General features: G+C 41.3%; 1 protein-coding gene across 1 annotated transcript in view; it reads right to left on the bottom strand.

Annotated features, from left to right (window-relative positions):
* The window catches only part of Egfr (epidermal growth factor receptor), a 183019-nt gene that overhangs the window by 27559 nt on the left and 129017 nt on the right, over positions 1-26443 (bottom strand). Inside the window, exons 6-19 of the mRNA XM_090332854.1 lie at positions 25500-25618; positions 23850-23991; positions 21946-22062; positions 20965-21091; positions 20788-20861; positions 19397-19487; positions 17660-17859; positions 16695-16827; positions 14448-14538; positions 12335-12492; positions 8411-8449; positions 6211-6352; positions 5069-5191; positions 3909-4007 (exon numbers count right to left, since the gene is read on the bottom strand). Coding sequence (XP_090188980.1) covers positions 3909-4007; positions 5069-5191; positions 6211-6352; positions 8411-8449; positions 12335-12492; positions 14448-14538; positions 16695-16827; positions 17660-17859; positions 19397-19487; positions 20788-20861; positions 20965-21091; positions 21946-22062; positions 23850-23991; positions 25500-25618 — 1655 coding nt within the window. The remainder of the gene's footprint in view (positions 1-3908; positions 4008-5068; positions 5192-6210; positions 6353-8410; positions 8450-12334; positions 12493-14447; positions 14539-16694; positions 16828-17659; positions 17860-19396; positions 19488-20787; positions 20862-20964; positions 21092-21945; positions 22063-23849; positions 23992-25499; positions 25619-26443) is intronic.

Raw genomic sequence — 26443 nt, 5'->3', positions numbered from 1 at the left:
TTCTGGCCTTTTTTGGTGGTTAACTGGAAATAAGAGTCTCACAGACTTTCCCTTCTAGGCTGGTCTTGATCCTCAGGTCTCAGCCTCCTGAGTAGCAAGGATTATAGATGTGAGCCACTAACACTCAACTGGATCTATATATTTTAGTTTCACAGCATTAAAGTACAGGATAATATTTAATACCTATAGAGTCAGTGATGAACTAACTTTTTGTTCAAAATGTGCTCATTTATAGAGTTGTAGGACTGGGAAGTGTCAGTGTTTTGTGTAAGGTCATTATGACTACAAGGGAAAAATGCAGCCCAGTGAGAGGAATAGTCAGCATGAAGCTGTACTTTACCATGTCGGGACCAGGCCCAGATGGGCTTTCTAACCCCTGAGCCTTTATAGAAACAAATCATGGTGCCTGTCAGGGTCTCTGCTTAATGGGCTACCTGAAAGTTTTAAGCATCACACATACACACACACACACACACACACACACACACACACACACACACACACACACACACAAATCTGTTTCACATTGGCTTTCCACTACCTGTTCTAAATTTAAACTGCAAAGTGTTTGGAAAAATTAATAGGCCATAGGATTGCCAGAAAAGCACAAAAATGTCTCTCCCCCTCAAATCTGGGCTACTATAAAACCATAATGCTAAAGAAATCCCCTGGCAGTTCCCGTTTTCTCAAGAGCTGGTTGGAATTTGGGTACATATTGTATTCATTTCAGAGGGGAGAAAAAAAAATGCAGCAGAGCAGAGTAGTATGAGCCATCCATCTGTTCATGGGTCAGTGAGGATGTGACCTGGAACTATGACAGGGGAACAGAGCGGGGGGCGGTGGACGGGTGTCAGGCCACACAGAGCCTGGAGTCCTGCCAGGGCACTGTGATAGACCAACAGAATGGGCTGTCATTTCCTGCTCACTCCCCAGGCCACAATGGAGGTGCTGTGTAGCTGTGTAGTCGTGTGTTGGCTTACTTGGTGTGTGTAGAAGTCAAAGTGAGCTTTGTTCTTCATTGTTTATCTTGGAATTCATGAAGGTGCACCATGACCTTCAGCAAGTATGCTTGGTATTCCACAACAGTCTCTAAACCAACAAGTGGTGGGCAGAGGTCACCCTTGGAAACCCTGATGGCTATTGTCTGAGTCCTGCTGCATGGCTGTTGTCCATGAGACTTGGATGACCTTGGAAAGTCTATGATAATTCTGGCATGTGTTTTGGGGTCTCTCCTGCAAATGGTTACTAGTTAACTAAGCCACTGACTGTCATATGTGAAATGGAAGTTAGAGTGTGTGGGTGGGCCACAGAATATTGGATTACTGGAAACATTTATAAGTACATGCCAGTATTTAAAGAACAAAAAAGCATAGGCTGTGGGTTGCCATATAACAAGATTAGTTATACTGTTTTAGCACCTGCTGAAATGGCCTTAGAGTCATTGGTTCTCTGTGTGTATGTGTGTGTGTGGTGTAGGGGTGTTCAACTCAGGGACAGGGTGTTCTCCTTTAGCTTTTTTGCTTAAGGCAATACTTCTACTTCTAGCTTTTCTCCCCCCTAGTTCTGGGGCTTGAATTTAGGGCCTGGACGCTGTTCTTGAGCTTCTTTTGCTCATGGCTAGTACTCTACCACTTAAGCCTCAGCACCAGTTCTGGCATTTTCTGTTTATGTGGTAATAAGGAATTGAACCCATAGCTTCATGAATGTGAGGCAACCACTCTACCACTAAGCCACATTCCTAGCCCCACTTATAGCTTTTTGATGGTTAACTGCAGATAGGAGAATCATGTACTTTTCTGCCCTGGCTGGCATTAAACAATGATCCTCAGTTTCCCAAGTAGCTAGGATTATAGGTGTGAGTCACCGACAGCTTCTGTCTCTGTCTCCGTCTCTGTCTGTCTGTCTGTCTGTCTGTCTGTCTGTCTGTCTCTGTCTCTCTCTCTCGCTCTCTTTCTTAGTTGGTCATGGGGCTTGAACTCTGGGCTTGGGCACTGTCCCTGAGGTCTTTCATCTCAAGACTACCATTCTGCCACTTGGGCCACAGTGCCACTTTGGCTTCTGCTTCTCTTTGTGGAAACTATCTCCTTCAGTGTCTGGTGTCAGAATGGGGCTCCCTAGTTCTGGCACATAAAGGATGATTTGTAAGATCCAGGCAGGCTAAACCTTAGGACAAGAAAAGGGGGAAACCCCAGGTCAATTATTCATTACATGTCGTAGCTGGAACAGCTGACATTTGAGGAATTAACAAGATGGAGAGAAAAGATCAGGAAGGAGGAGAATAAAGTGGCAGAAGAAGGCCTGTTAGATGACAGGCACTTAACTCTTCCTTTCTTTGACCTTAAGTCCTTGTTTTCTACCTCATCTCCACCCACACAAATGCAGATTTCCTCTAATTAAGAAATCCTGGTGGAAGAGAGACTGTTCAGTACAAATGATTGCCTTATCAATGCACAGCTATTGTTTAGACTACTTCCAGCCTGTCCTTACTATGTACATATCAATATTATTTGGGCTGCTTATTAGCCTCCTTGAATATGTAAAAAGGAATTAAGGAAGCAAATCTGGCAGGTAAAGGTGAGAGGCTAGAGATGACAAATGAGGAAACTTCACAAACGCTGGTCTATGTCGGTTCGTTGTAGTTGTGTTAATGGAACCTGGCATTATGTTACCAGCACTTGGACCCTGACTGTAGACCAGTAAGATGAAAGATAATTGTGTTTGATAAGTGTATCATCAACATGGAAGATTTTCTACCACGCTGTGGTAATATATCATCTTTTATTAGAGTGTTTTAATGTGAGTTTTTACTACTCTAATAAAAGAATAGAAAAATACTTGGAGAAAATTAAAGTTTAGAGGGTAATTCATCATATCTAAACACATTTTGAAAAGGCTTATGCTTGCTCACTATATAGTCTGTAGGTCAGATAGAAGGGGGTTTTATCCTAAGCTAAACTCAATTATTTAGATATCTGAGGAAACAGGCAGCACCCACCTTTTTTTTTAGCTCACTCATTTTGCTAACTCACACCTAAGTTCCCTCTCTCTTTTTTTTACCTTCTCTGGCTCAGGACAGCAGCAGGAATTTTCATTACCTCTAGCAAGCCAAGGCTAGTCTTTCAAAAAGGTTTTATCCAATTCTAGGATTGCCACTTTAAACTAGCCTCTTCATAACAGGGCACAGCCTTACTATTGGCTAAGAAAGGTCTAAAGAATATGGAGAAAGCTTGGGAGAACTGAAACAAAGCAAAACAAAATCTTGTGAAATAAACCCAAGACTTTAGGAAGTAACAACCAGTGGTCATTGAAGATTAACATTTAAATTATTTTAGAAGAAAGTACAGAAAATTTATAGCAATTTATAGCAATTATAATTGTAGCAATTTATAGACCAAGCTTTATATGGTAAATCATTGGTGCCTTTAAAAGAGCCATTTCAGGAGCCGGGAGTTTGGCCTAGTGGTAGAGTGTTTGCCTAGCATGCATGAAGACCGGGGTTCGATTCCATGGCACCACATACATAGAAAAAAAAAAGCCAGAGGTGGTGCTGAAGCTCAAGTGGTAGAGCTCTAGCCTTGAGAAAGTCCAAGCACAGTGCTCAGGCCCTGAGCTTGAGCCCAGGACTGGCAAAAAAAAAAAAAAAATCCATTTCAAAGACAAGGTAATTAGAGTGAATTTACATTCTGTATGTAAGTTTCAGAATTAGAAATAATGACATGCTTATAATGACATGCTTAGATTAGAATGGAACAGGTGAATCTTGCACCTTCTATAGCAAGAATGAAAACAAAAATGTATGAAAAGCATGCTTGGAGGATGAAAAACATCCAAGATACAACAATATGGCAGAAAAGATGGGTGCTGACATTCAGGGCCTTTGGACAGCTCCAGAATAAGCTGATACTCACATCAAGGATTTCTTTGTTGGCTTTTGGAGATGTTGCTTCTCTGAGTTCTTTGATAGCCACGGGAATCTTAACTTTCTCTCCTTCTGGAATCCAGAGTCCCTGTGAAACAATCAAACAGGGTAGTAACACAGCGGGTAGACATCAGCCCATAATCTTCTTACCATGTACTACACTGCTCTGTGAAATCTGAATCAGTGACACAGTTCTAAAGGTTGAGAGACAATTGTGAAGCTCTGCTGATGACAGCAGGTCTTTTGGCAGGAGGCAAAAAGAGTAATTATTAGAGTATTTATGGATTTTTGTTTTTTACTTAAAAAAAACTTGTATTTGTGTCAGTTGTAAAGGCAGTAGTGGGTCTAAGATTTTGGATCTTGGCTTAACTGAAAACAGATTCTGTAGAAGGAGGATCTTAGAAAGATATAGATTAAGAGGATAATTTTTTTGATCTGATATTTCATGTAATCTGTCTTCATCTGTTTGGCCGTGCACTTTACCAAAAGTCAACAACACCTTCCATCCAAATGTTTTTGGCCACGCAGGGCTCTGAGGTACTTAGGAGGCAGCCTGGGAAGTCCATGAGATTCTTACCTCCAATTAACCATCAGAAAAGCTCAAAGTAGAGCTGTGGTTCAAGTATTCGAATACTAGCCTTGAGCAAAAAAGCAAAGAGACCAGTGCTCAGGTTATAGGTTCAAGTCCCAGGACTAGTACCAAAGAATGTTTTCTTTTGGTATCACAAGACTACTTATTTGCCACTATACTCATAAACAACTTCTATTAACTTGGGAAAGACAATGAAGTTTCTCAAGGATTCAGCAAAACCAAGTATAGATGGTGATGGAAATTAATGATATGTTAAGGACCAGAGCCTTCTTAATTTTTTTTTTTTGCCAGTCCTAGGGCTTGAACTCAGGGCCTGAGCACTATACTTGGATTTTTCTCAAGGCTAGTGCTCTACCACTTGAGCCACAGCACCACTTCCAGCTTGTTCCGTTATGTAGTACGCAGGAATTGTGCCCGGGGCTTCATGCATGCTAGGCAAGCGCTCTACCACTATGCCATGCTGAAGGCCTCAGAGTCCTCTTATACAGACCCCCAGCGGTATGCTTAGTCTTGTGGTTGCCAAAGCCCCAGTGCTGACCTGTCACCAGAGACATTACCTTATACACAGTGCCAAATGCTCCAGAGCCCAGCACTTTGGTCTTCTTGAATTCTGTTTCCTTTAAGATCCTCAGGAGGGCTTGATTGGGAGCTTCCCCACTGGGTGTGAGGGGCTCCACGAGCTGTGAAAGAGAAGGGAGCAGACCTGAGATGCTAGCTCTCTCCTCCACGCCAACGTGCAATGTGTATGTTATAAGATTTAGAGTCTGTTAACCCATGGAGAGATGCCCCGTTTGTTTTATAATAAGGCACTTGTGCTGTTTGAAAGGAACCACGGATAACTTCTTTTAACCTAGACTGAAACACTATGGTGAGGAAAATTTTATCCATGCTCACTTTAGCGACCTGAGGGCCCCATAACACACGTGGATGTTGGCGAATGACAATATGAAGGCTAACACTAAACACAAAACAAACAGCTGGGTATGTGGACAGTGAAATCAGCCAAAGTAGCATCCCACCCACAGGCCCTCACAGGCTGCCTGTTCACAAGCCTTCTCCTGTACAAACAGCAGAGCCTGTCCCTTAGGCAGATCGCTACTCAACCTGGTAAGTATTCAGTGGCCTGGCCTAGAAACCAGTACATTTATGGGAAGGAGAGACCAACAGGCAATCGTGCATTGGACAACTAGACATTCAGAGTTTCTGTCCTAGTTCTTTAATCATCAAAACTATTTAGTAATAATGTAATTATATATCTGCTATGATTTGGGTCTGTGTCCTCCAAAGATTGATTTGCTAAAGGCTTTGTTGATTGTCCAGGTGGTGGAACCTTTGTGAGATAGGAGCGAATGGGAATTCTTCAGGTCACGGGGATTGTGCCCTTCCACCATGACAGCAGGTCCTGGTCCTTTCTTTCTTTGTTGATTCCTGAAATGAGGCGAGTGGCTTCACTCCACCTCCCACCACCATGCGCTGCCGCCGATCTCAAGCAACAGGGCCAACCCATCCTGAAAAGTAGTTCACTCATTGCTCTTTGGAATCATGAGTGCTAGGTACTGAAAAACCACGCCGAAAACCTCATCTAAGGTCCAGAATTGCAGGGACAGCTTCTCAAAAGGAGGTCCTTCTTCCTCTCTAGAGCAGAAGATGCCGACCCCCTCACTCCCCCCAACCCCGAGGCGGCCATACTCTGCCTCACCTCTCTCTCCTGGAGGAGCCGGCGCAGCGTGCGCTTCCGAACAATGCGGCGCCGGCGCACAAACAGCCCGATGGCCAGCGCCACCATCACCATCAAGAAGAGGCCGCTCACGATCCCGATGGCCACGGACGGGATCTTGGGTCTGGAAGGAGTGGGAGAAAGGAAGGAGAAGGAGGTTTGCTGGTAGATGGCGCCGGCATTGCTTGCATCTTTTGGGGCATGGATATTCAGGATGGGAAGGGGGAGAGGCGCCACCAGTTTGGCCCATGTCAGGGGCACACTTCAGACAATCACACAAAGAAAGGAAGTCCGTTTATTAAACACTATTTATTTACGTTATTTTTGTTTTTGGAGGAACCGGGGCTGGAAGTCAAGGCCTCATGCTTGTCAGGCAGGCACTCCTGGAGTCCTGTCCCTACGCTCTTTTTTACTTTTGTTACTTTATTTTTTCAAATAGGATCTTGAGTTTGGTTCAAACCAATCTAGAGCACAATCTTCTTTCCTATCTGTGCTTCCTGCCTAGCTGAGATGACAAACGCACCATTATGTCTAACTTTTTTTTTTCTGTTGAGGTCTCGTAATTTTTTTTTTTTTTTTGGGGCCTGAGGTAACCTAGAACTATAATGTTCTGGATTCCAGCCTTTTTAGTAGCTAGGATCACAGGATGACTCACAACTGACAGGACTATTTTTTTTTTTTCTGCCAAGATAACTTTATTGAATCGTTTTTAACAGTGTGTGTGTGTGTGTGTGTGTGTGTGTGTGTGTGTGTGTGTGTATGATAGCTTGTGGGAACCAACTCAATGGGTAATAAGGAATACTTTTCTAACATAAAATCAACCCAAAGGCAGTTGTAGGATTGTGACACAAAAGGAATCAACATTTTTTCTTCATGTTTGAAACCAAGTTTTCTGTTTTGTTTTGTTTTTGCCCTGGGAGGAAAGAAACATGATACTGAGATGAAATAGAGTAAGAATAGTGTCATCTTAGGTTAGCTGAAGAAGGAAAGAGCTCTCAGACTTCCTGGGTTTTAGTTTGAGAATAGTCATATTACCTAGTTTTACATAGACAGTACTAAATTTTTCGGGGGCTGGGAGAATGACCTAGTGGTAGAGTGCTTGCCTAGCATGCATGAAACCCTAAGTTCAATTCCTCAGTACCACATTTACAGAAAAAGCCAGAAATGGTGCTGTGGCTCAAGTGGTAGAGTACTAGCCTTGAGAAAAATCCAAGGACAGATCGGGAGTTTGGCGGAGTGATAGAGTGCTTGCCTAGCATGCACGAAGGCCTCGGTTCGATTCCTTGGTATCACATACATAGAAAAAAGCCAGAAGTACTACTGTGGCTCAAGTGGGAGAGTTCTAACCTTGAGAAAGCCCAAGGACAGTGCTCAGGCCCTGAGCTCAAGGCCCAGGATTGGCAAAAAAAAAAAAAAAAAACCTCCAAGGATAGTGCCCAGCCCTGAGTTCAAGCCATAGAACTGGCAAAAAATAAAATGAAATAAATTTTTATTATGTTTTTTTTATTTATTAATTTAATTTTGTTTGTGCTGGTCCTGAGATTTGAACTTGGGGACTTGTTCTCTTGCTCAGCTGTTTTTCTTTCTACTACTTGAGCTCTACTTTCAAGAAAAAAAAAAGAAATCTCTTTTGTCTCTTGTCAGTTGTAGTACTTGAACTCACGGCTTGGGCACTGTTTCTGAGCTCTTTTGCTCAAGGCTAGTACTCTATCAGTTTGAGCCACAGAGCCACTTCACATTTTCTGGTGGTTAATTGGAGATAAGAATCCCACGGACTTCTCTGCCCGGGCTGGATTTGAACCACAATCCTCTAATTTCAGCCTCCTGAGTAGGTAGAATTACAGGTGTGAACCATAATTCACAGTTGTGAAAAACCTTTTAAACACAGATTTATGATGGCATTAGTGAGAAAAGGGAAAGGAATAAAGCTAAGACAAAGCATCCGTTGGCAAAAGTGATATAACTAAAGCAGGAGAGACAGTGTGTGATAGCCCATCTAGCATGGCATCCCCTGAACTGATGCATGGCATCCCTTGGGGCAGGAGGGTGGAACTGCAACTTTGCAGGGACCCCAGGCTAAACTAGAGGAGATATAAGAACTTGCCAAGGCTGGAAGACAAGACAATATAGACCTTTCATTATAGTGGGTGTTGCCAATTAGCCCCAAAGCTGTGATTCTTACCCATTTATTGCACAGCCTTCAAGCCCTGGCCCAGCACATCTGTAAGAGATGAAAGAGAAATATATATACATACACAGATAATTTTTTCTCATTCTACTTCTTTGGCATTTGTTTCATAATTTAAAATTTGTTTTCATAATTAAAAAATTTTAAATCAGAAGACAATGTGTAGTAAGGTACTTTCCTGTACTCTCAGTGCATCTGTACGTTGGGATGGTGGTCACTTATTATCCAGTAATTTCATTTGTTAATTCATTAATAAGCATGCTACTTTATTAATTAACCAATATGTTAATTTCATCAATTAAGTCAACTTGTTAGTTGAATCAATTTATTAATCAAATTAACTTATGGATTGAGTTAATTTGTTCATTAATACATTTGTCAATTTATGCACTTTTCAGAGTCTGCCTGTGACAGGGATTCTTTTGGCCTTGAGTGAATCAGCCAGGTCATCACTGGAAGGTAACACAAACATACAAAGCTCAGTCATGGCTTTAAATATCAGAATGGAGAGGGGATGGGGATAGCTAAGAGGAGAAACATGACAAGGAGCTTATGAGAAGTCTGCTTTGACTAGTCATCTGGTGATGAGAGAGTGTGTTGGAGGGACTTACTTCCAGGGGTGATGGAAGAGGAGCAAAGGAGCCTGATTAGATAAGAATGAAACTGGATAGGGGATGCAGAAAGAACCAGAAGCCCAAGAGAAGAAGTGGCAGAATGGAAAAGAAGCGAGACCAACAAGCACAAGTCTCAAAGGCTTGGAGTTGGCCATGATGAGCACAGACCCAGAGAGCCAGAAACAAGAGGAAGCCTAGTGACCAGGACATCCTTAATGCAAAAGGCAGAATTGTTTCAGAGATGTGTGTTTTAGGATGAGCTGCTGCATTCCCATTACAGTGGGGCAGGTGACCGTCATTATTTGACTATAGCATGATTGTTTAAAAAGGCTTAATGAATTTGCTTTGAGACTAACATGGCATGGACTGTGAATAACTTTACCTCAAATATGTGAGGATGACCAGGGGAATGCTTGTTGGGCAATGTCATCGGGTCCTGAACATCTCTTACCTTTTTGTTCCCCCTGCTGGGTATTGAACTCAGGACCTTGGACATACTAAGTATACATTGTACCAGTGAACTAACCTCCTTATCCCCAGCTAGTCCTAAACATGTTCTATTCCTGCTTCTCAGGCTCTGATCTTCTTTACACCTTGCTCTTCTTAGTTCTGAGGGCCTAGATTCCACATTCCTTCTACATTTCCCACTTCATCAGATAATGGAGCTTTGCCTCTGCAATGTCCTTTGTCTTCCATTCATAAACCAAACACAAGCTTAAAAGCCAAAGAGGGAGATGAGACATTCTTTGAATGAGCTGGTCACAGATAAAGGTTGAACCTTCTCTAATATTGCCCCTCATTACATTGTCCCTGTAATGCATCTCTGCTCAACAGTATGCTGGCACTGATGTTGAGTAGAACACACTGGGAACACTGTCTGGAGATGACACCTTGGCAGCTTGACTCCTATGTGATGTTTCAAGAAACTCCTGAAAGCAACATTAAAAACTGCAGGAATGCCTTAGAGGAAGCTATGGTGAGTGAGATGCAAGGGAGACAGATAAGCTCACATTTTATGAGATGACCAAGTAATTGACTAATTATGTTAATGGTCACAAGTGAAATTATTTTCCATTGCTACTATCAGCTACAATCATAATCACTGTTATTTTTTATACCATCTCACCATTGTCAACATTGTTCTTTTCATCCTGTCACCATTACAGTTGTTATCACCACTCCTTCACCATCACTACCACTGTTATTACAGCCACCGGCTCCGTTGTTCCTATGACATCCGCACCGCCACCCACTATCAGCATTGTTGCTTCTGCCACATTTTCACAACCACCATCACCCACACAACCATCATTACCATTGTTACTACTACCTCCTCACTTCCACTAGCGTCATCCTTATTACTACTACCGGAAGTAGACACAGTCACCTCTCCCTAGTAACCCAAGGGCCATTTTGCAGAATGTGGCTAGGTGAGGCTGTCCATTGGAATGTGAGCTTTGGGCAGACCAGATGGGGCTCTCTGGATCGATTGGATTGACAACAGGAAGTCCATAAGGTGATTTGGAAATTGAATACCTGGCCTGGAGTTGATGTGATCCTTACCTGACTTTTATCTTTCTCATTAATGACCTGGTGTGTGTGTGTGTGTGTGTGTGTGTGTGTGTGTGTGTGTGTGTGTAACCAACTTGTATGAAACCCAGATTCTCACCTTCCTTGGGATCTGATTCTTTTTGGAACTAACCTAGTTCCAGTTGCTGGCAATAAATTCTTTTATCCTCTCTAAATGTGATCAGGATCTTTGCTGGTCTGTGCTGCCATAACACTAACTCATCACAACCACTACCTTCATTGCTACCACCTGATTAACACTGTCGACATCACTACTCCTACCCCATCACCACCACCACTGTTAATACCATCCCCAATTTCTACCACCATTAGTACAATCACCACCCCAATACCACCACCACCACCACTACCACCACCACCACCATCTCTGTTATTAGATGCTTCCTCATGCCAGCCATCATCACCATCATCATTGTTACTCCCACCTCATCACCCCCTCCACTACTGTTCATCCCATCTCATTACAGTGACTGCCATTACTATCAAGAGTGCTGCCACTAAATGACCCACTGCTCACCATGATCACATATTAACTCAAAGTCACAAAACCCTATGGACTGTTCCATATTACTGTCCCTGTTTATAGATGGGTTCAGTTATTCAGATAGACATGCTTTTACACAATAGCATTGGACAGATGCAGAGAAAGAAAGATAATATTACAAATAAGACCGAGCACTTTAAGATATGCAAGTAAGCTAGGAGCCTATGGTTGAGGCCTATAATCCTAATAACTCACAGTTCAAGGCCAGTTTTGGGGAAAAATGTCGGCAAGACTCTTATCTCTAATTTTTATAAAAAATTTTATAAAAAAAATTATAAAAAGGTTGAATAGAAATTCAAAGGGTAAAGTGCCACTTGGGAACAAAAAAGCCAAATGAGAATTTGAGGCTCTAAGTGCAAGCTCTGCTACAGACTAAAAAGAAAAAAGAAAAGAAAAGATAAAGATAAATAATGAGTAAATATGAAATGGCATTTCTGACAAATCAACTCCTCTTCTGATTGTCAACTGTGGGCTGGTTTGATTGCTAAATTCATTGTTCCCAAAAATAAGATAGGTAAAATCAAAGCAATTCTGCTAATTCAAGTGAATGTAAGTTTTTATTTACTTATTTCTTGTACTTTCCTGGGATTTAAACTCAGGGCTTAGGCTCAGCCTCTGAGCAGTTTTTGGCTCAAGGCTAGTGCTCTACCACTTGAGCCACTACTCCACTTCTGACTTTTTGGAAGTTCATTGGAGATAAGAGTTTCACAGACTTTTTTGCCTGGGCTGACCTCAAACTGCAATCTTCAGATCTCAGCCTCCTGAGGATTACAGGTCTAAGCTACCGGTAGTGTCTGGCTCAAAATAATTTTTCTTCACATGGTGACAACTTAGCAGTCAATTTGCTTTATAATTTTGTTGTTAAAAAGATTCCAAGCAGTAATACCTTTTATTAAGCTTGCACACACAACCCAGTCTTCATCCTAAATAGTAATCCAGGCAAAGGCACAAAAGTCCTTCTGCAAGAAACCTCTGACAGGCAGAAGGAAATTACTTCTCAGACTGAGTGACCAGGGGACTAAACATCTTGGTTCATGGATTCACACAGGTATCTGTAATCTACAAATCTGCCTACAAATCTGGGAGCTATATTCCTAGAATGGCTTTACAAATGAGGAAATATTCTATGCTTTGGGGTCTTCTGTCCACAGTGCTGGAACTCCTACTCACCCGTAGGTACAGTTGGAGTGGCAGAGGTGGCAGATGCGGTTGGAGTCTGCATACTTCCAAACCAGCGTGTTGTTCTCTCCCATAATTCCCGCTGGACAGGTCTTGACACAGTGAGGACCGTCGATGTAGTGGGCACACTTTATACAGTTGTCTGGTCCCTGCATTAGGAAAAAAGTCTTTATGAATGTCAAAATGGAAGTTACTTTTTATTTATTGTGTGTGTGGGGGGGGAAGCCAAATATTATAGAAGTCCATAGAGTATGAGACAAGCCTATGAGTGCTCTTCATTGATTTGGATCATTCTAAGAACAGATCTGTCCGATTCAAATACAATTTCCATTCATTCTAATTATAGATAACATCTAACTGCATGTGGGGTATGTAATTTATTTTAAAGAATAATGTAACATTGATCAGGATGCATTAGGTTTATAAACTGATTTTCTGAAAGACAACTTTTGCTTAACTATGTAAAGGTAATAAAATATAATCAAACAAACAAGCAAATGAAACAAAAAAACAACAAAAATCCCAATGTATAATAATTACCATTTAGTTACTATATAAGTCCTGAGGACGTCTCCCCATACTCAATAAAATTTTGTAATGTAAATGAAAATATTAATAGAGGAGAGATAAATGCACATACTATGCAGACATAAAAGAAACTATACTTCAATAAATTCCACTTAATATTGGTTTACATGTATATTTCCAGCATTTTTGGTCAGTCTTGCCTATCTTTTAAAATTATTTCTAAGAAGTTATACAAAATGGTTTCCACACCACATGTCAATTTATGAGTATAATGCCTCCTGATCAATGCCACTCCTTCATTATTGTTCTTCATTTCTACCTGGTCAGTCCTTCTTGCATATTTTATTTGACAGTTAAAGGAAGTATAGAGAGAAAACAGGTCTTTTGAGGCACACTTAAGGAAACCAACACTGATGTTTCTCCAGGGTCCAAAAGGTAGCATGGCAAAGTAAGTGCTGGCAGAGAATGGACAGTAGATGAATGCGTTGGGTCTCCTTGGGTGTGTATCTCATACTTCACAAGGGGGCAGAAGTATTACTATGGGATAAGGCGTTCCCTTGGCTATGTTCCTTAAATGTCTTGTTTTTGTCCTCTCAAAGGCTGAGGATACTCAGAGCTAGGCAGCTGGACGACTTTCAGCATCAATACTTAGTTCATTAGGAGGATGAACATTTAAGCCAAGGCCATGCAAACCTATAAATGAATGATCTCATCTGTAACCAGGCATGTTAGCACCCTCTGAACCTGGTCCTGCTATCTGATGCCTGCTTTAGTGACAACTTCTGAAAAATGTTTTCATTTAGTAGATTTAGATATGGCTGCTTATATCCAAATAGAGCTCTGTGTATGCATACTTTCAAGAATTAAGACCATTATGCTATTGTTTTACGAGGGACTGGAGGTCACAAGATTGTAACTTATAAGATTGCAACTGAACATGTAGGAAAGAAACTATTTTCTTTTTTCTTGTGCTAGTTTGGGAGCTTGAACTCAGGGCCTGGGCACTGTTTCTTAGCTTTATTGCTCAAGACTGGGCTTCTATTACATGAGACACACCCTCACTTCTGACTTTTACTGGGTCACTGGAGATAAGAGTCTCATAAACATTTCTGTTTAAGCTGACTTCAAACCAAGACCTTCATATTTTAGCCTTCTGGATAGCTTAGATTACAGGCATGAGCCATCAGCACCCAGCTATTTTTAATTCCTAGGATTTTCTTTGAAAATTCTTGAAATTCTTGAATTCAAGTGGAACATTACACAAGAATTTAATGTTCAATTTGATGGTATTTGATGCTCAGCACAGACTTCAGTAACAGGGAAAAGAGAACAGGCAGAACTTAATGTGCTTGGGATGTTGAAGTGGAAAAGCAAAGGCATTCCACAGGTGGGGGTGAGCTTTTTCCTCAAACACAAGCACTTTGTCATAGCAGTCAGATTTCTCCCACTTCTCCCTTGGGAGGTAGGCTTGGATGGGTATCCTTTTTGGATAAGGATGACTCGAATCATCAATGAACCTGTGAAGGCTTTTACCCAGAAAGCAGGGATGGGTAACTGCAGAGGGGCCTCTCCTTACCCGGCCTGTGCAGGTGATGTTCATGGGCTGTGGTAGACATTCTGGATGGCACTGGATACATTCAGAATTCTCCTCAAACTCCCTTGGCTCCCTGAGAGAAGGAAGAAGAGTATTGTTTAATACCACCTCTTGAGAGGTTGAGACAAAGTTACCACTTCATTCTGAAATTCAAAATAATGTTAGATAAAAGTCAAAGAGAGTCAGGACACTTAGATAACCCTGTAATATAATGCACTGATTTCATTAATGAAATCCTTTCTTATTGCTTTCTAGAATAATGAGCCTCTATCCTTCATTCACAATCAAAACACCTTTCCTTTCCTACATTTTTCTGTATATTAGGTAAGCAAACCAAATATGGAAGAAAAAAGTTCTTATAAAATGTCCCTTTTCTCATATCAGCTTTACAGATACTGAGGTTGGACAGAAATGGTTATGACATTATATGACAGGAAAAGAAAGGAGGGACACTTCAACTTACTCAAAGTCTATTACTCTAAGCAGTAAGTACTGAACACAGAAGTGTAAAAAGCTACCCTAGAATATCTTTACATTTCCTCCTAATATGCAGATTAAAGTTAAGCAAGGAACTGATTTTCTTCTTAACTCCCTCTCTTCCCTTTCCTTTCCTTCCCCCACCTCTTTCTCTTTCTTTCATCATGACTGAGTCTAGATTTGAGGGCCTGGGAGCTGTCCTTTAACTTTTCTGCTCAAGGCTGGCACTCGAGTGCTTGAGCCACAGCTCCATTAGTGGTTGAGTGGAGATAAGAGTCTCACAGACTTTCCTTCTTACTTCAAACTGTGCTCATCTGATCTTAGCCTTCCTTCTAGGTTAGGAAGACAGGCATAAGCCACTGCTACCCAGCAAGAAGCTGAATTATTTTTTTATTGGAAAGACTATACAATTGTAGCAATTGTTAAGATTGAAACCTGCATTATAATTGACTACAGTGCTTTGTTACATGGAGTGCTATACATTTTCTCCTTAGACATGACATTAATTCAACCAAACCAACCAAGATTTGTTTTCTGGTTTTTCTCTGAGTCATATTCTGCTCAAAGAACCAATTTTGTAAAGGAAACAGATGCTGTTGGGCTCCAGGAATCCATTTCTACACCTAAGAAAAAGACATGAGCCTCTGGATACTAATTTACTTACCTTGTGTCTTAAGAGAGTTAAGGAGTGAAAATAGGATATAAATGTCTATTTGTAGCAGTAATGATTGTGTCCACAGTTCTTACTTGAAGTTGAACTAGCACTACCATTCATGCAAATTTTCATGATCTTATCAACCAAATGATTGTTTCTGAACTAAACTTGGCCTTCCCATTCTGGTCCAAACATACCAGAAATCTGAATTCTAGCTAGCCTACACTCTTTCAGTGAAACAGATAAAAAATTTCTAAGAGCTATCTGAAATTCCAGGAACTCTTTTCCATCATAAATTTTGCCCTTTTTGTCAATTTTTATTTCTAACTTCTAATTACTTTATTTTAACCACTATTGATTCTCATCTCATGACCTCACATTCATATCAAGATTCTAAGAGTATCTAGGGCTGTACTTGCTATTGGCTGCAATTAAATTCAACAAAGATTATATGACTCATTTCTTTCCTTGACTCTGTTTAGATTTAGTTATTTGCATTGTTCAGTGCTCAGTATATGAGAGGGACACACATAATAAAAATTAACCAACAAGGGCTGGGAGTTTGGCCTAGTGGTAGAGTGCTTGCCTAGCATGCACAAAGACCTGTTTTGATTCCTTGGTACCGCATACATAGAAAAAGCCAGAAGTGGTGTTGTGGCTCAAGTGGTAGAGCTCTAGCTTTGAGAAAGCCCAAGGACAGTGCCCAGGCCCTGAGTTCAAGCCCAGGACTGGCAAAAAATAACCAACACATATATTCTGTATTAATAGATTTCCACATACCAGGCCTACAAAGAAAAGGCCAATGGCCTGCTCATGGCCAGCTCACTCATTTGTAATTGTTCTATTTGTCTTGGGACCATTGCGTAGGTTGAAATTTTTTAAGGCATTTTCAGGAAAAAAAGGATTTACTACATAATTGGGCTGGAAAAAACTTTCGCTTATTTTCTATCTTGATGCAACAATATGCAACAAAACAAAACAAAAAAAAAACAACCCAAATGCCCTAACAAATCAAAGATAACCTTAGCCTAACCACAAATGAAAAAGAAAGAAGAATCAACCTGAAGAACAGTAGAGCTATGAAAACAGTACCTTACCCCTCAAAGATGTTGCATTTGTCCACACACTCTCTCCCACGGCTGACATTTTGGCAGGAGACACAATCTCTGGCTTCTGGGCCCCAACAGCCTTCCGAGGAGCACAAGGGATGACAGACACGGCCTGTGGCCTCTAAGAAGACACATGAAGCCCGAGTTATGGAATAGAGAGAACAGGCACCATCCATCTTAGTGCTTTTTCTAGACACACGAGGTGCTTCTGAAAGGAGCAAGGCACAGAGGCTCCCCTCCCTTGTGAGATACCACTGCCGACTGGATCGGATCACTGGTGGCATTCTGAAGATAAACGCCACAGCAGACTGATAGAATCAACAGGGAATTTTGTGCAGAGCTTCATTTACAGAATTTTTAAAGATTCCCTGAAAAGCACTATTAAGGATGAGGAATCTAAAGCATAAAGTGATTAAGTGATAGGTTCCCAAAGCCCAGGAGAGCCAGACCAGCATGAGAAATGAGACCCTGTTCTGCCAGTAGCCAGGCTCTTGGCAAAAGCTGGTTGCATCAGCCATTTCCAAAAGTGGAGTTAGAGCTCCAAAATCAGAGGATGAAATGTTTGTGGGAGCTGTCTTTCAGTTCTTGCACATGCACGCGCATGCACGGGCATGTGTCTGTGTGTGTATGTAAACACAGTCATCAGGAACTATATAGTAGGTGGCAACCTATATCTAAAATGTAATATCATTTCTGATGCTAAACTTAGTTCTTCAAATTACAAATGATGAGGAGTCTAAACATCAACAAATTTATCCTATGAAATTAGAGTCATCTGAAAACAATTCTGATGAGTTTCACACGATGACTTCATAATTAGGAATATACAGATTTTAATTGGCTTAAGGAATGGAAAACATTATTGTTTGGGAATGGTCCCTTTCCTATTCTACCTAAAAATAAAAGACCCACATAAACTCTGCACCCAATCAAAAAGGAAATTGCCTACTTACCACATTCTTTTTTGCCTCTGTTGTTTGTAATTCTGAGTTTCTGACTTGAAGTCCCAAGTAATTTTTCCCAGTTTATTGTATATGCATAACACAAATTTCGGTTTCCCGAAATGATCACATCTCCATCACTTATCTCCTTGAGGGAACGCAATCCCAAGGACGATATGTTCAGACCAACAACCGCAAGAGAAAACTGACCACTGAATTGGGCAGAAGCAAAACAAGAATATGAACAGTGATGAAAGTGACATGTCACTAAAACCTTAATTTTACTTTTGAAGTATTATGATTATTAGAACAGCAATTGATTTCATAAGCTCCTTCAAGGAAAAGCCCAGGTTTGGTTCATTTAGAAAGGTAGAATGAATCAATGTCTTCAGGTCATTAATCTGTTTTATTTACTACTTCTGAGACTGGAGATTGAATTCAAGGCCTTGTTCTTGCTATACAATTGTTCTACTACTTGAGTCATACCTCCAGTACTTTTGGGTTTCAATTATTTTTTTCAGATAGGGTTTTTTAACTAACTGTCCCACTAGCTTAGAAAGTAGATGGGACCATAGGTATACGCCATCATATCCAGCCCTATCATTTTTATTTGGTCTGGAAATGGAGAACAAGTTCTGGTTATCTTAGTATCAAAATGCACTTCAAAGGTTTTTCTGTTCATCTTTCCACTCACTCATCTATCCAGTCATGTATTTAATGAAAAACCTTTGTGGCACCATGAGCCAGAATCCTATGTATGTTAAATACAGATCTCTTCTTAGGGAACTTTTGGCTAGCAGATTCTTCGAATCCAGAGAGACAAATTCAGCTATAGTGATCACTACTGCAGCCAAGACATTTAACCAGCTTTGCACATGGATAGCTAGAAAGGGTGGCTTTCCCTGAGCAATAATGTCTAGGACTGGGAGAAGATCTTGACAGCAGGGCCAGCCGACTTGTCTTCATATGCAATATGGCACTAAGACTTTACAAGGTAATCACGATATGGTATAAGAGCTAATCACTATAGGATCTGGTAAAGGAAATGCATTTTGAATCGCAAAAAGAAATAGGCTGACTACTGAGAGCCACCAGATGTTGCTGGATCACTAAAAATGTGATGGGAATAAGGCTGGGAGACTGGGTAAAACCAGAGCACAGAAAATCTTGTGCTTTTTGTGTGTAGTTTGGGGGTGGACGGAGTGGGGTGAGGGTGGAGGGGTGAGGTGGGACTTGAGTTGTGGTTTACAATTGATAAGAAACCACAGGAATGAGATCTGTATTTGTAGGAAGCTCATTTGGCATCAGAATGATGAACGAGTCAGTTAACATCAAACTGAACACAGAAGCTGATAACTAAGTGTTTAATGAGAAAGGTGTAAAGTACAATTCTGGAGCTCCTTCTTTGCCACTTGCTCTTCTCCTTCCCAGTGTTTCTCCCTTCATCCTCTTCTTTCCCCGCAGCATGGTTCCAGGTGGCCTAGGCAGGAGACCTGCAACCACCCTCTCCCTGATCATATGACCAGGGAAGCCCAGGTAACAGGAAGTAGGCTGGAGGACTTTCTTAAAGGGAAGGCCTATGGTTTCGAGGAGTCACAGCATGGATCTGAAGTTTACCACACAGTAATGAGCCTGGTATTACTAGACTTCTCACTAAGGATGTGGGGGAACTTGGTACTATTTCTGAAATTCTTCTACAAGTCAAAAGCCAGACAATAAGTTAACAGGTTTCAGTTGATGTCAACTTACTGTTGCTTTGTTCTGCCACGTATAATTTCTAGGTTCTCAAAAGCGTGGAGGTCAGTCCTGTTTTCAGGCCAAGCCTGAATGAGCAAAAACCCTAGACAGGCAGAAGAGGGAAGATTCAGACACATAATACTTGACAATACTCTTATTTCTAGGAGATATTTGCCTAGTATTCTTTTGAGACTATCATATGGGCAGGAATGTGAACACTTGACTGAATGGATGATTTTTTTTTTGCTAGTCCTGGGTTTGAGCTCAGGGCCTGAGCACTGTCCTTGGGCTTTCTCAAGGCTAGAACTCTACCACTTGAGCCACAGCACCATTTCTGGCTTTTTGCTATGTATGTAGTACTGAGGAATCGAACCTGGGTCTTCGTGCATGCTAGGCAAGCACTCTACCACTAGGCTAAACTCCTGGCCCCTGAATGAGATTTTTAAAAATTCTCCTCTGAGGATGTAGGCACATGTGAACATGAAAGTTAAGGCAGAAGTTTGAAATAGCATCTTTCCATTGCCCTGCAACCCTGTACCATCCACATTGTCAGGTTGGATCCATGAACCACCTACATACAGATGGGACCTCATGAACTGTCAATGATCAAAGTGTTACCACATATGAAGTGTTTTAAATGTTTTCGTTATTGAATTCAAAACTCCAAAATCAACCTTGTTATTCAAGTTGAAGTATTTCCTTTTCTAGAGATGAAAAAAAATATATAGAACTCAGATAGTAGCCATGATCCCAAAGCCTGATAGTGGACAAATGGAAGCTGGAAGTTTAGTTTCTGATTCTTAAAGGCCCCCATGACCCTCATCTTGTTCCTCTTTGTTCTCTAGCCAGTGAAGTTCCCAGGCCATCAGCACTGCTGGGCTGAGTTGGGGCGACCTAAAGAATACACGTGTGGCCCCAGCTTTGGCTGGTTTGGTTGCATCCTTGCACATGGGGAAAAGTACATTTTTAAAAAGTTATCAAAGAACTTGGCCATTATTGGTAGAATTACAGAAGCTGTATTTGTGTGTGTGTGTGTGTGTGTGTGTGTGTGTGTGTGTGTGTGTGTGTCTGTGTCTGTGTGTGTGTGTATGTGTGTGTGTGATGGGGCTTGCACTCAGTGCCTTGGAGCTGTCCCTGAGCTCTTTCACTCAAGGCTTGTGGTCTAGTAGTTTGAGCCACAGCTCCACTTATGGGTTTTAAGGGGTTAACTGGAGATCGGAGTCTCATGGACTTTCCAGCTAGGACTGGCTTTGAACTCAGATCCTCAGATCTCAGCCTTCTGTGTTGCTAGTATTAGAGCCACTAGTGCCTGATCAGAAATTGTATTTTTAATGTCCAGATAAAAGAAAATGTCTATAACATTTTGATTTCCTACTTCTGTTTCTGGATGTCTCAGTACAAACCTGTTATTTCCTTCACGGTTTTTAGAATATTCAGTTCTTTTGGGTCTAGAGGAGGAGTATGGGTGAAGTTGTCACTGAAACAAATAGCAGAAAGATAGCTGATCAGTAGTTTACGAGCACCACAAGACAAGAGGCTTCATGCACCATTCTCTGCACAAGTAAGTCAGCATCACTTACCCTCTAAAGGCTACTGGCAGAATATGAAGGTCTCCACTGATGGCAGTGCAGTTTTTGAAGTGTTTGATATTTGTAGCATTTATAGAGAGTGTGTCTTTAAATTCACCAATTCCTATTCCATTACAAACTGTTAAGAGAGATGTTAGTTCCATATATATATATATTTATTATCAAGGTTATAGTTATATTCGTAAGGTAATATGTACATTACTGCTTTAACATTGTTACCCCTTCCCATGTAAAAAAAATCCATTTATATTTGTTGAATTAAGAATATAGGAGTTTTCTAGGCAGAGGGGAGCAGGAATGGAATTCTTGGCCTCATGAACCCCTACCCTGCCCAGGGCCCTATGTACAAGATTTGATATTAAGGCAAAAGTAGACACTATTCTTGTCACAACTCTCAGAGGTTCAAATTCTCTTTAGGGTTCCCACTGGGGCTAAGTCTGGCTACTCTTAATGATGCTTGCCTTCCCTTTTCTGCTCAGGGCAGTCCAGTGCTGCAAATATGCCTTGGCCCCCTCTCTAACCACAGATATCCCCCAAGCCAAACCGACTCTGCCTTTTTGTGTTCCTAAAACCTAGGTTTGCACCTTCATCTTCGTGTGTGTACGTGAGGATGCCTTGAACTCAGGGCTTGCCACTGTCCCAGGCCCTGATTTGCCCAGAGGTTAGTGCTCTACCACTTGATCCATGGCTCCACTTCTAGCTTTTGGGGGGTAGTTTAGTGGAGATAAGGGTCTCTCTAATTTTCTGCTCCATTGCCTGGTTGTAAATCTTGATCCTTCAAATCTCAGCCTCTTGGGTAGCTAGAATTACAGGTATAAGCTGCAGGTGCATGGCTTTTTGTTTTGTATTTTAAAGAAACAAACATTTATTTTTTTCCATCTAGAAGAGAAAGATGTGCTCATTTGGAGGTGGGTGTAGTGGCCCACTTTGGGGTGAGGGGAGAAAGCTTGCCTACATCTGTAGACTCCCTACCTTTGCGACAGGGCCCTTCACACTTTTTACACTTGCGAACGCCATCTTCTTCGACTTCATAGTTATCAGGACCGCAAGCCCGGACACATGAGCCATGATCTGTCACCACATAGTTTCCTAAGAGGAAACAATGAAAGGAAGGTGATGAAGGTGGTGGCAGGTGCTCCTGACCTTTCCCAACATCCTCATGTCTTGTTTTATGGGGACTGATGACAAGGGTTCTTGATCCTTCCGTTGACTTTACTTTGAATACAAAGAATGAAAGGTTACAAATAGAAAAGAATCCAGTTGAAGAGCTTTTAAGATGGCAACCTGGATAAATACAGGTGTTTCACCCCAGGCAGGGAATAGATGTGGGAAGGAGGAAATCGATATTGCTTTTGTCCCCAAGCTTAAAATATCTCCTTGAAGCCAACTTTCCTCTATAAAGGATCTGTCTTCACAAGGAAGATTGTGGACTGGTCATTAAACATGAGAGAACCTAAACAAAGCCCAGCCTTCTCCCCAAGTGGCTACACTTGAAAGTTCATCTCGCTCTGTTGTTGACACCCATCTCTTCCCCTACAGGGCTGTGTGTGGTGTGTCAAAGCATCCCTGTGCTGAGTGGTAACAAGAAAAGCTGGGTCTGCCTCTCAGCTAGGTACCTCAGTCCCTGCCTTGACCTCCTCTCTCCCTTAAGTTAGCTCACTCGAGTTAATATTTATGCTTAGATTATGTTCAGGAAGTCCATAATGTTTCCATTTTGAGTTCTTCAGATCCATCTCTCTAAAATATTACAGGACATTAGTATAATTGTGCTTCTGTGAATGTGTTTTTTTTTTTTATCATTTTAGTCCCCACATTTTTAAAGCTTTTTCTGCATCATACTTGTGGCCAGTTTATACTGGTTTTTAATTCACCTTACAATGGGTGATTCTATTTGTGTATTTCTGTATAACTTATTTTTATTTAAAAGTGATATACAGACAGGTTACAGCTACCTAGGTCAGGTAATGAGTACATTTTCTTTTTAAACGCTATCACCTCTTCTTTAGTTTTCTCCCAATTTTTCCCTCCTGAATTCCCTGCCCTTAAAGTTGTATAGTTTATTTTCAACATAGTTCCCTCTTGTCCCACAATTTTTGTCTATTTTTTGTTCTTTACAAAATTAAATTTTTTTCATCCTTATAAATGTTCCCTCTCATAATTGTTCTTTTATAAACTTTTCTTAGTCTCCCTTCTATAAATAAAAAACAAAAATCTTTTTGCATTTTAAAACTTATTATTACCTTTAAGAAGTAGTACAAAGTGCTTTCAATTCAACAAGTCGGATTATGCAGATAGCCCATCTTGATCAAGACTGGTGTTTACAGCTACTAAATTAGACCAGCAGAATTCAAGTAATACCAATCCAAACCAAGGCAAGACAAAAACAGAGCTGCAATACTCCCCAAAGGCACATTTCTCACCAGAAATTTCACCAATCAAGAAAATAGATCTGTTAACCTGTCTGATTGAGGTCTGTTAACAGGACCAAAATAATGAGGGGCTGTCTGAGGTTCTGTGTTAATCAGACAACTAGACACTCTGAGACAGTACTGTGGGCTCTCCATTTTTGGAGTGGAAGCCAGAGAGAGATCTTTCCTGTTATGTGGCTGGGTCACTAGTGACCCTCAGAATGAACTTTTAAAATTATTCATTGGACAGATGACAGTGCCCCATGAATAGAGAAGACCCTTCTGCTGGTGGCAGCTTCAGTGTATTCTGGGGCTACCTATGAGTTGGCCTGTCACATACACACACGGATAGGCAGAGTCACCTGTTTGACAATAGGTGATCATGAGCACACTAGGGGAATCCAGGGCTTCAGTAGAGCAACAAAGAGGACATGGATCAGTTAAAGCATTTCCCATATGAGAACTCACGAGGGCATTTCTTCACACAAGTGGCACCAAAGCTGTATTTCCCTTCAGGGTTGACGTCCATCTGGTAGGTGGTAGGGTTGTACAGCATGAGTGGCGGGCACGTGTCCTTGCACGTGGCCTCATCTCGGAACTTGTGGCAGACCTGTCACAGGAGAAAAAACTGCTTGTCAAGCTGAGTAAGGACACTGGTGCCCAAATGAATGAAGGACAGCATTGTTTTGATGTCAGGTTAGAAAAGCTCAGTTGCTCAGCATGGAGTTCTCAGTCCTCAGGCATCAATTAGAGTGGACATGTCAAGCAAAGCATACAATCAGAAAGGCTTTGCTCTGGAAGTGTTTGTTCTTAAATCTACTGCCCCAGCTGTCATGGTGTCAGGTTTATAGTTGTATAGAACACATCCCTATGATTTACAGATGGTAAAGGAGTTCACATATTGTAGTAGTAACTGTGGGATGGTGTTAATTTTTATTTTTATTTTTTGCCAGTCCTGGGCTTGAGCTCAGGGCCTGAGCACTGTCTTTGGATTTTTCTCAAGGCTAGAGCCCTACCACTTGAGCCTCAGCATCACTTCTAGCTTTTTTCTATGTATGTGGTACCAAGGAATTGAACCCAGGTCTTCATGCATGCTAGGCAAGCACTCTACCAGTAGGCCAAACTCCAGGCATGATGGTGTTATTTTTAAACTCAATTTATACTGTGTTTTCTTTATAAAGAACACTCATGAATACATTTCTGAACTGATTACCAAACAACAGAAAATCTTGACAAGAAAGAATGCAGAGAAGGCCAGGCCAAATATATAACAGTTTTTCCTAAGAAGTTCATGTACAGGATTTCCTGGAGCTTCTGTTCATGAGAATCAGTCAGATCAACCAAGTCAAAATCCCTAATACCTGGGTCCAGCCCTTAGAATTCATGAATCTTCCCTTCTTTGAAACTATAGAGTATTCTAGGACCCAGCTTAGGGTGGACCTCCTTTTCTGGAGCCAGAGAGTAGCTCACCACACTTTTTTCTGAACTCAGGAATCCTTCCTTCAGCCCTGACATCTCCAGGCCTTCCACAATATTCATGACTTGCAACTACCATGTGCTGTTCACCCCCAAGGAGGCACCAGGCTTTGTTAGAAAGTCTTGCACTTCTAGGGACAAAAGGGAAGGGATCAAGAAACCTTGGGTGTGTATGTGGCGGGGTGGGGGGGGGTGCAATGTGAGGCATCAAGGCTGTTCTAAATAGAGCAGAGGGATCATGATCAGGAAATCCAAATGTCATGCTCTCAAAGGCATGTCTCAGTTGTGGCTGGGTGTCTTAAAGGGACCATGAACTCTCTAGATCTATAACAGAATGAAGTAAAAAAGTACAGGGCAATGCTGTGACTATTTCAAGAGTAACACACACATTTAATATTAGTGCTTATTATATGCCAATCCTGAAGATGAAATATGCCATCCAGACTACTTAACAAGGGAAGAAAGAGAGGTCAGATTATTTGTTTCCGGTGACCACAGAGTAAGAGGTCATTAAGAAAAGGCAGTGTCTGCCCCTACTGATGTCAATGGATGATTGTATACCACAGAAGGGCCCCTGTGGCAGTTGGCAGATAGGTAGGGACACAGCAGGAGTAGCCTGACTCCATAGAAGCTGGGTCTCACCAGACAGTCGCTCTCCCTGGGCCCTGTGCAGCCAGCAGCACACTGGTTGTGGCAGCAGTCGCTAGGGGACTTTCCACGACAGCGCCGTGAACACTGCTGGGCACAGATGATTTTGGTGACTGAAAAAGAAGAAATGTCGCCAGTGAGCTGAATCATAGGATGGAAGATCATTTTCTAGGGACACAGAACACTTACAAATAGCTGAGGAAAAGAGGGGAGAAAGGATGGGGTTTAGTGATTTCTCAGCTTAAGTTCCCAGGCAGCATCATACAGCCAATGGTATCAAATCATGCCCTTTCTTATGGTATCCCTTTTGCATACACATATATATGTATTTGTTTGCTTGTGTCAGTCCTGAGGCTTGAACTCAAGGCTTGGATACTGTCGTTTAGCGTTTTTTGCTCAAGGCTTGCATTCTATCACTTGAGTCAAAGCTTTTTTTTTGTTTTCCTGAAAGTTAATTAGAGTTAAGAATCTCAAAAACTTTCCTATCCAGACTGGCTTCAAACTGTGATCCTTAGATCTCAGCTTCCTAACCAGCTAGGATTACAGATGTGAGCCACTGGCACCTGGCTCATATTTATTTTTAATCACTTGAGAGTAGTAGATAGATCAAGTCCCAAACTTCTAGATCTTAATAATTAGAAAACAGTGATTGAGATTTTGGCAATACAGAGAGCAAACATTCAAAAGCACCTGATAGGCAGTATAATTTTTAAAGGAATTCAGTAGTTATATCACAATTAAACTTATAGAGAATCTTTCATTCTTAGTGCTGATTACTCACAAATTCCTTGGTCATTAAGCATATTTAGGTAAATGAAAGTCTCTTTTCCAAAGAAGGGATAATAATAATAATAGCAATGGTAATAATAATAATGATAACAGTTTCTGCAGAAACATTGGAAAAACTTCCACATAGGCAGCATGCTCAGACAAGGGGA

This window comes from Megascapheus bottae, chromosome 5 (assembly GCF_031878675.1).
Source record: "Megascapheus bottae isolate mThoBot1 chromosome 5, mThoBot2.hap1, whole genome shotgun sequence".
Classification (NCBI taxonomy): domain Eukaryota; kingdom Metazoa; phylum Chordata; class Mammalia; order Rodentia; family Geomyidae; genus Megascapheus; species Megascapheus bottae.
The sequence above is the reverse complement of the archived record's forward strand: the minus strand, read 5'-3'. Positions and strand labels throughout refer to the sequence as shown.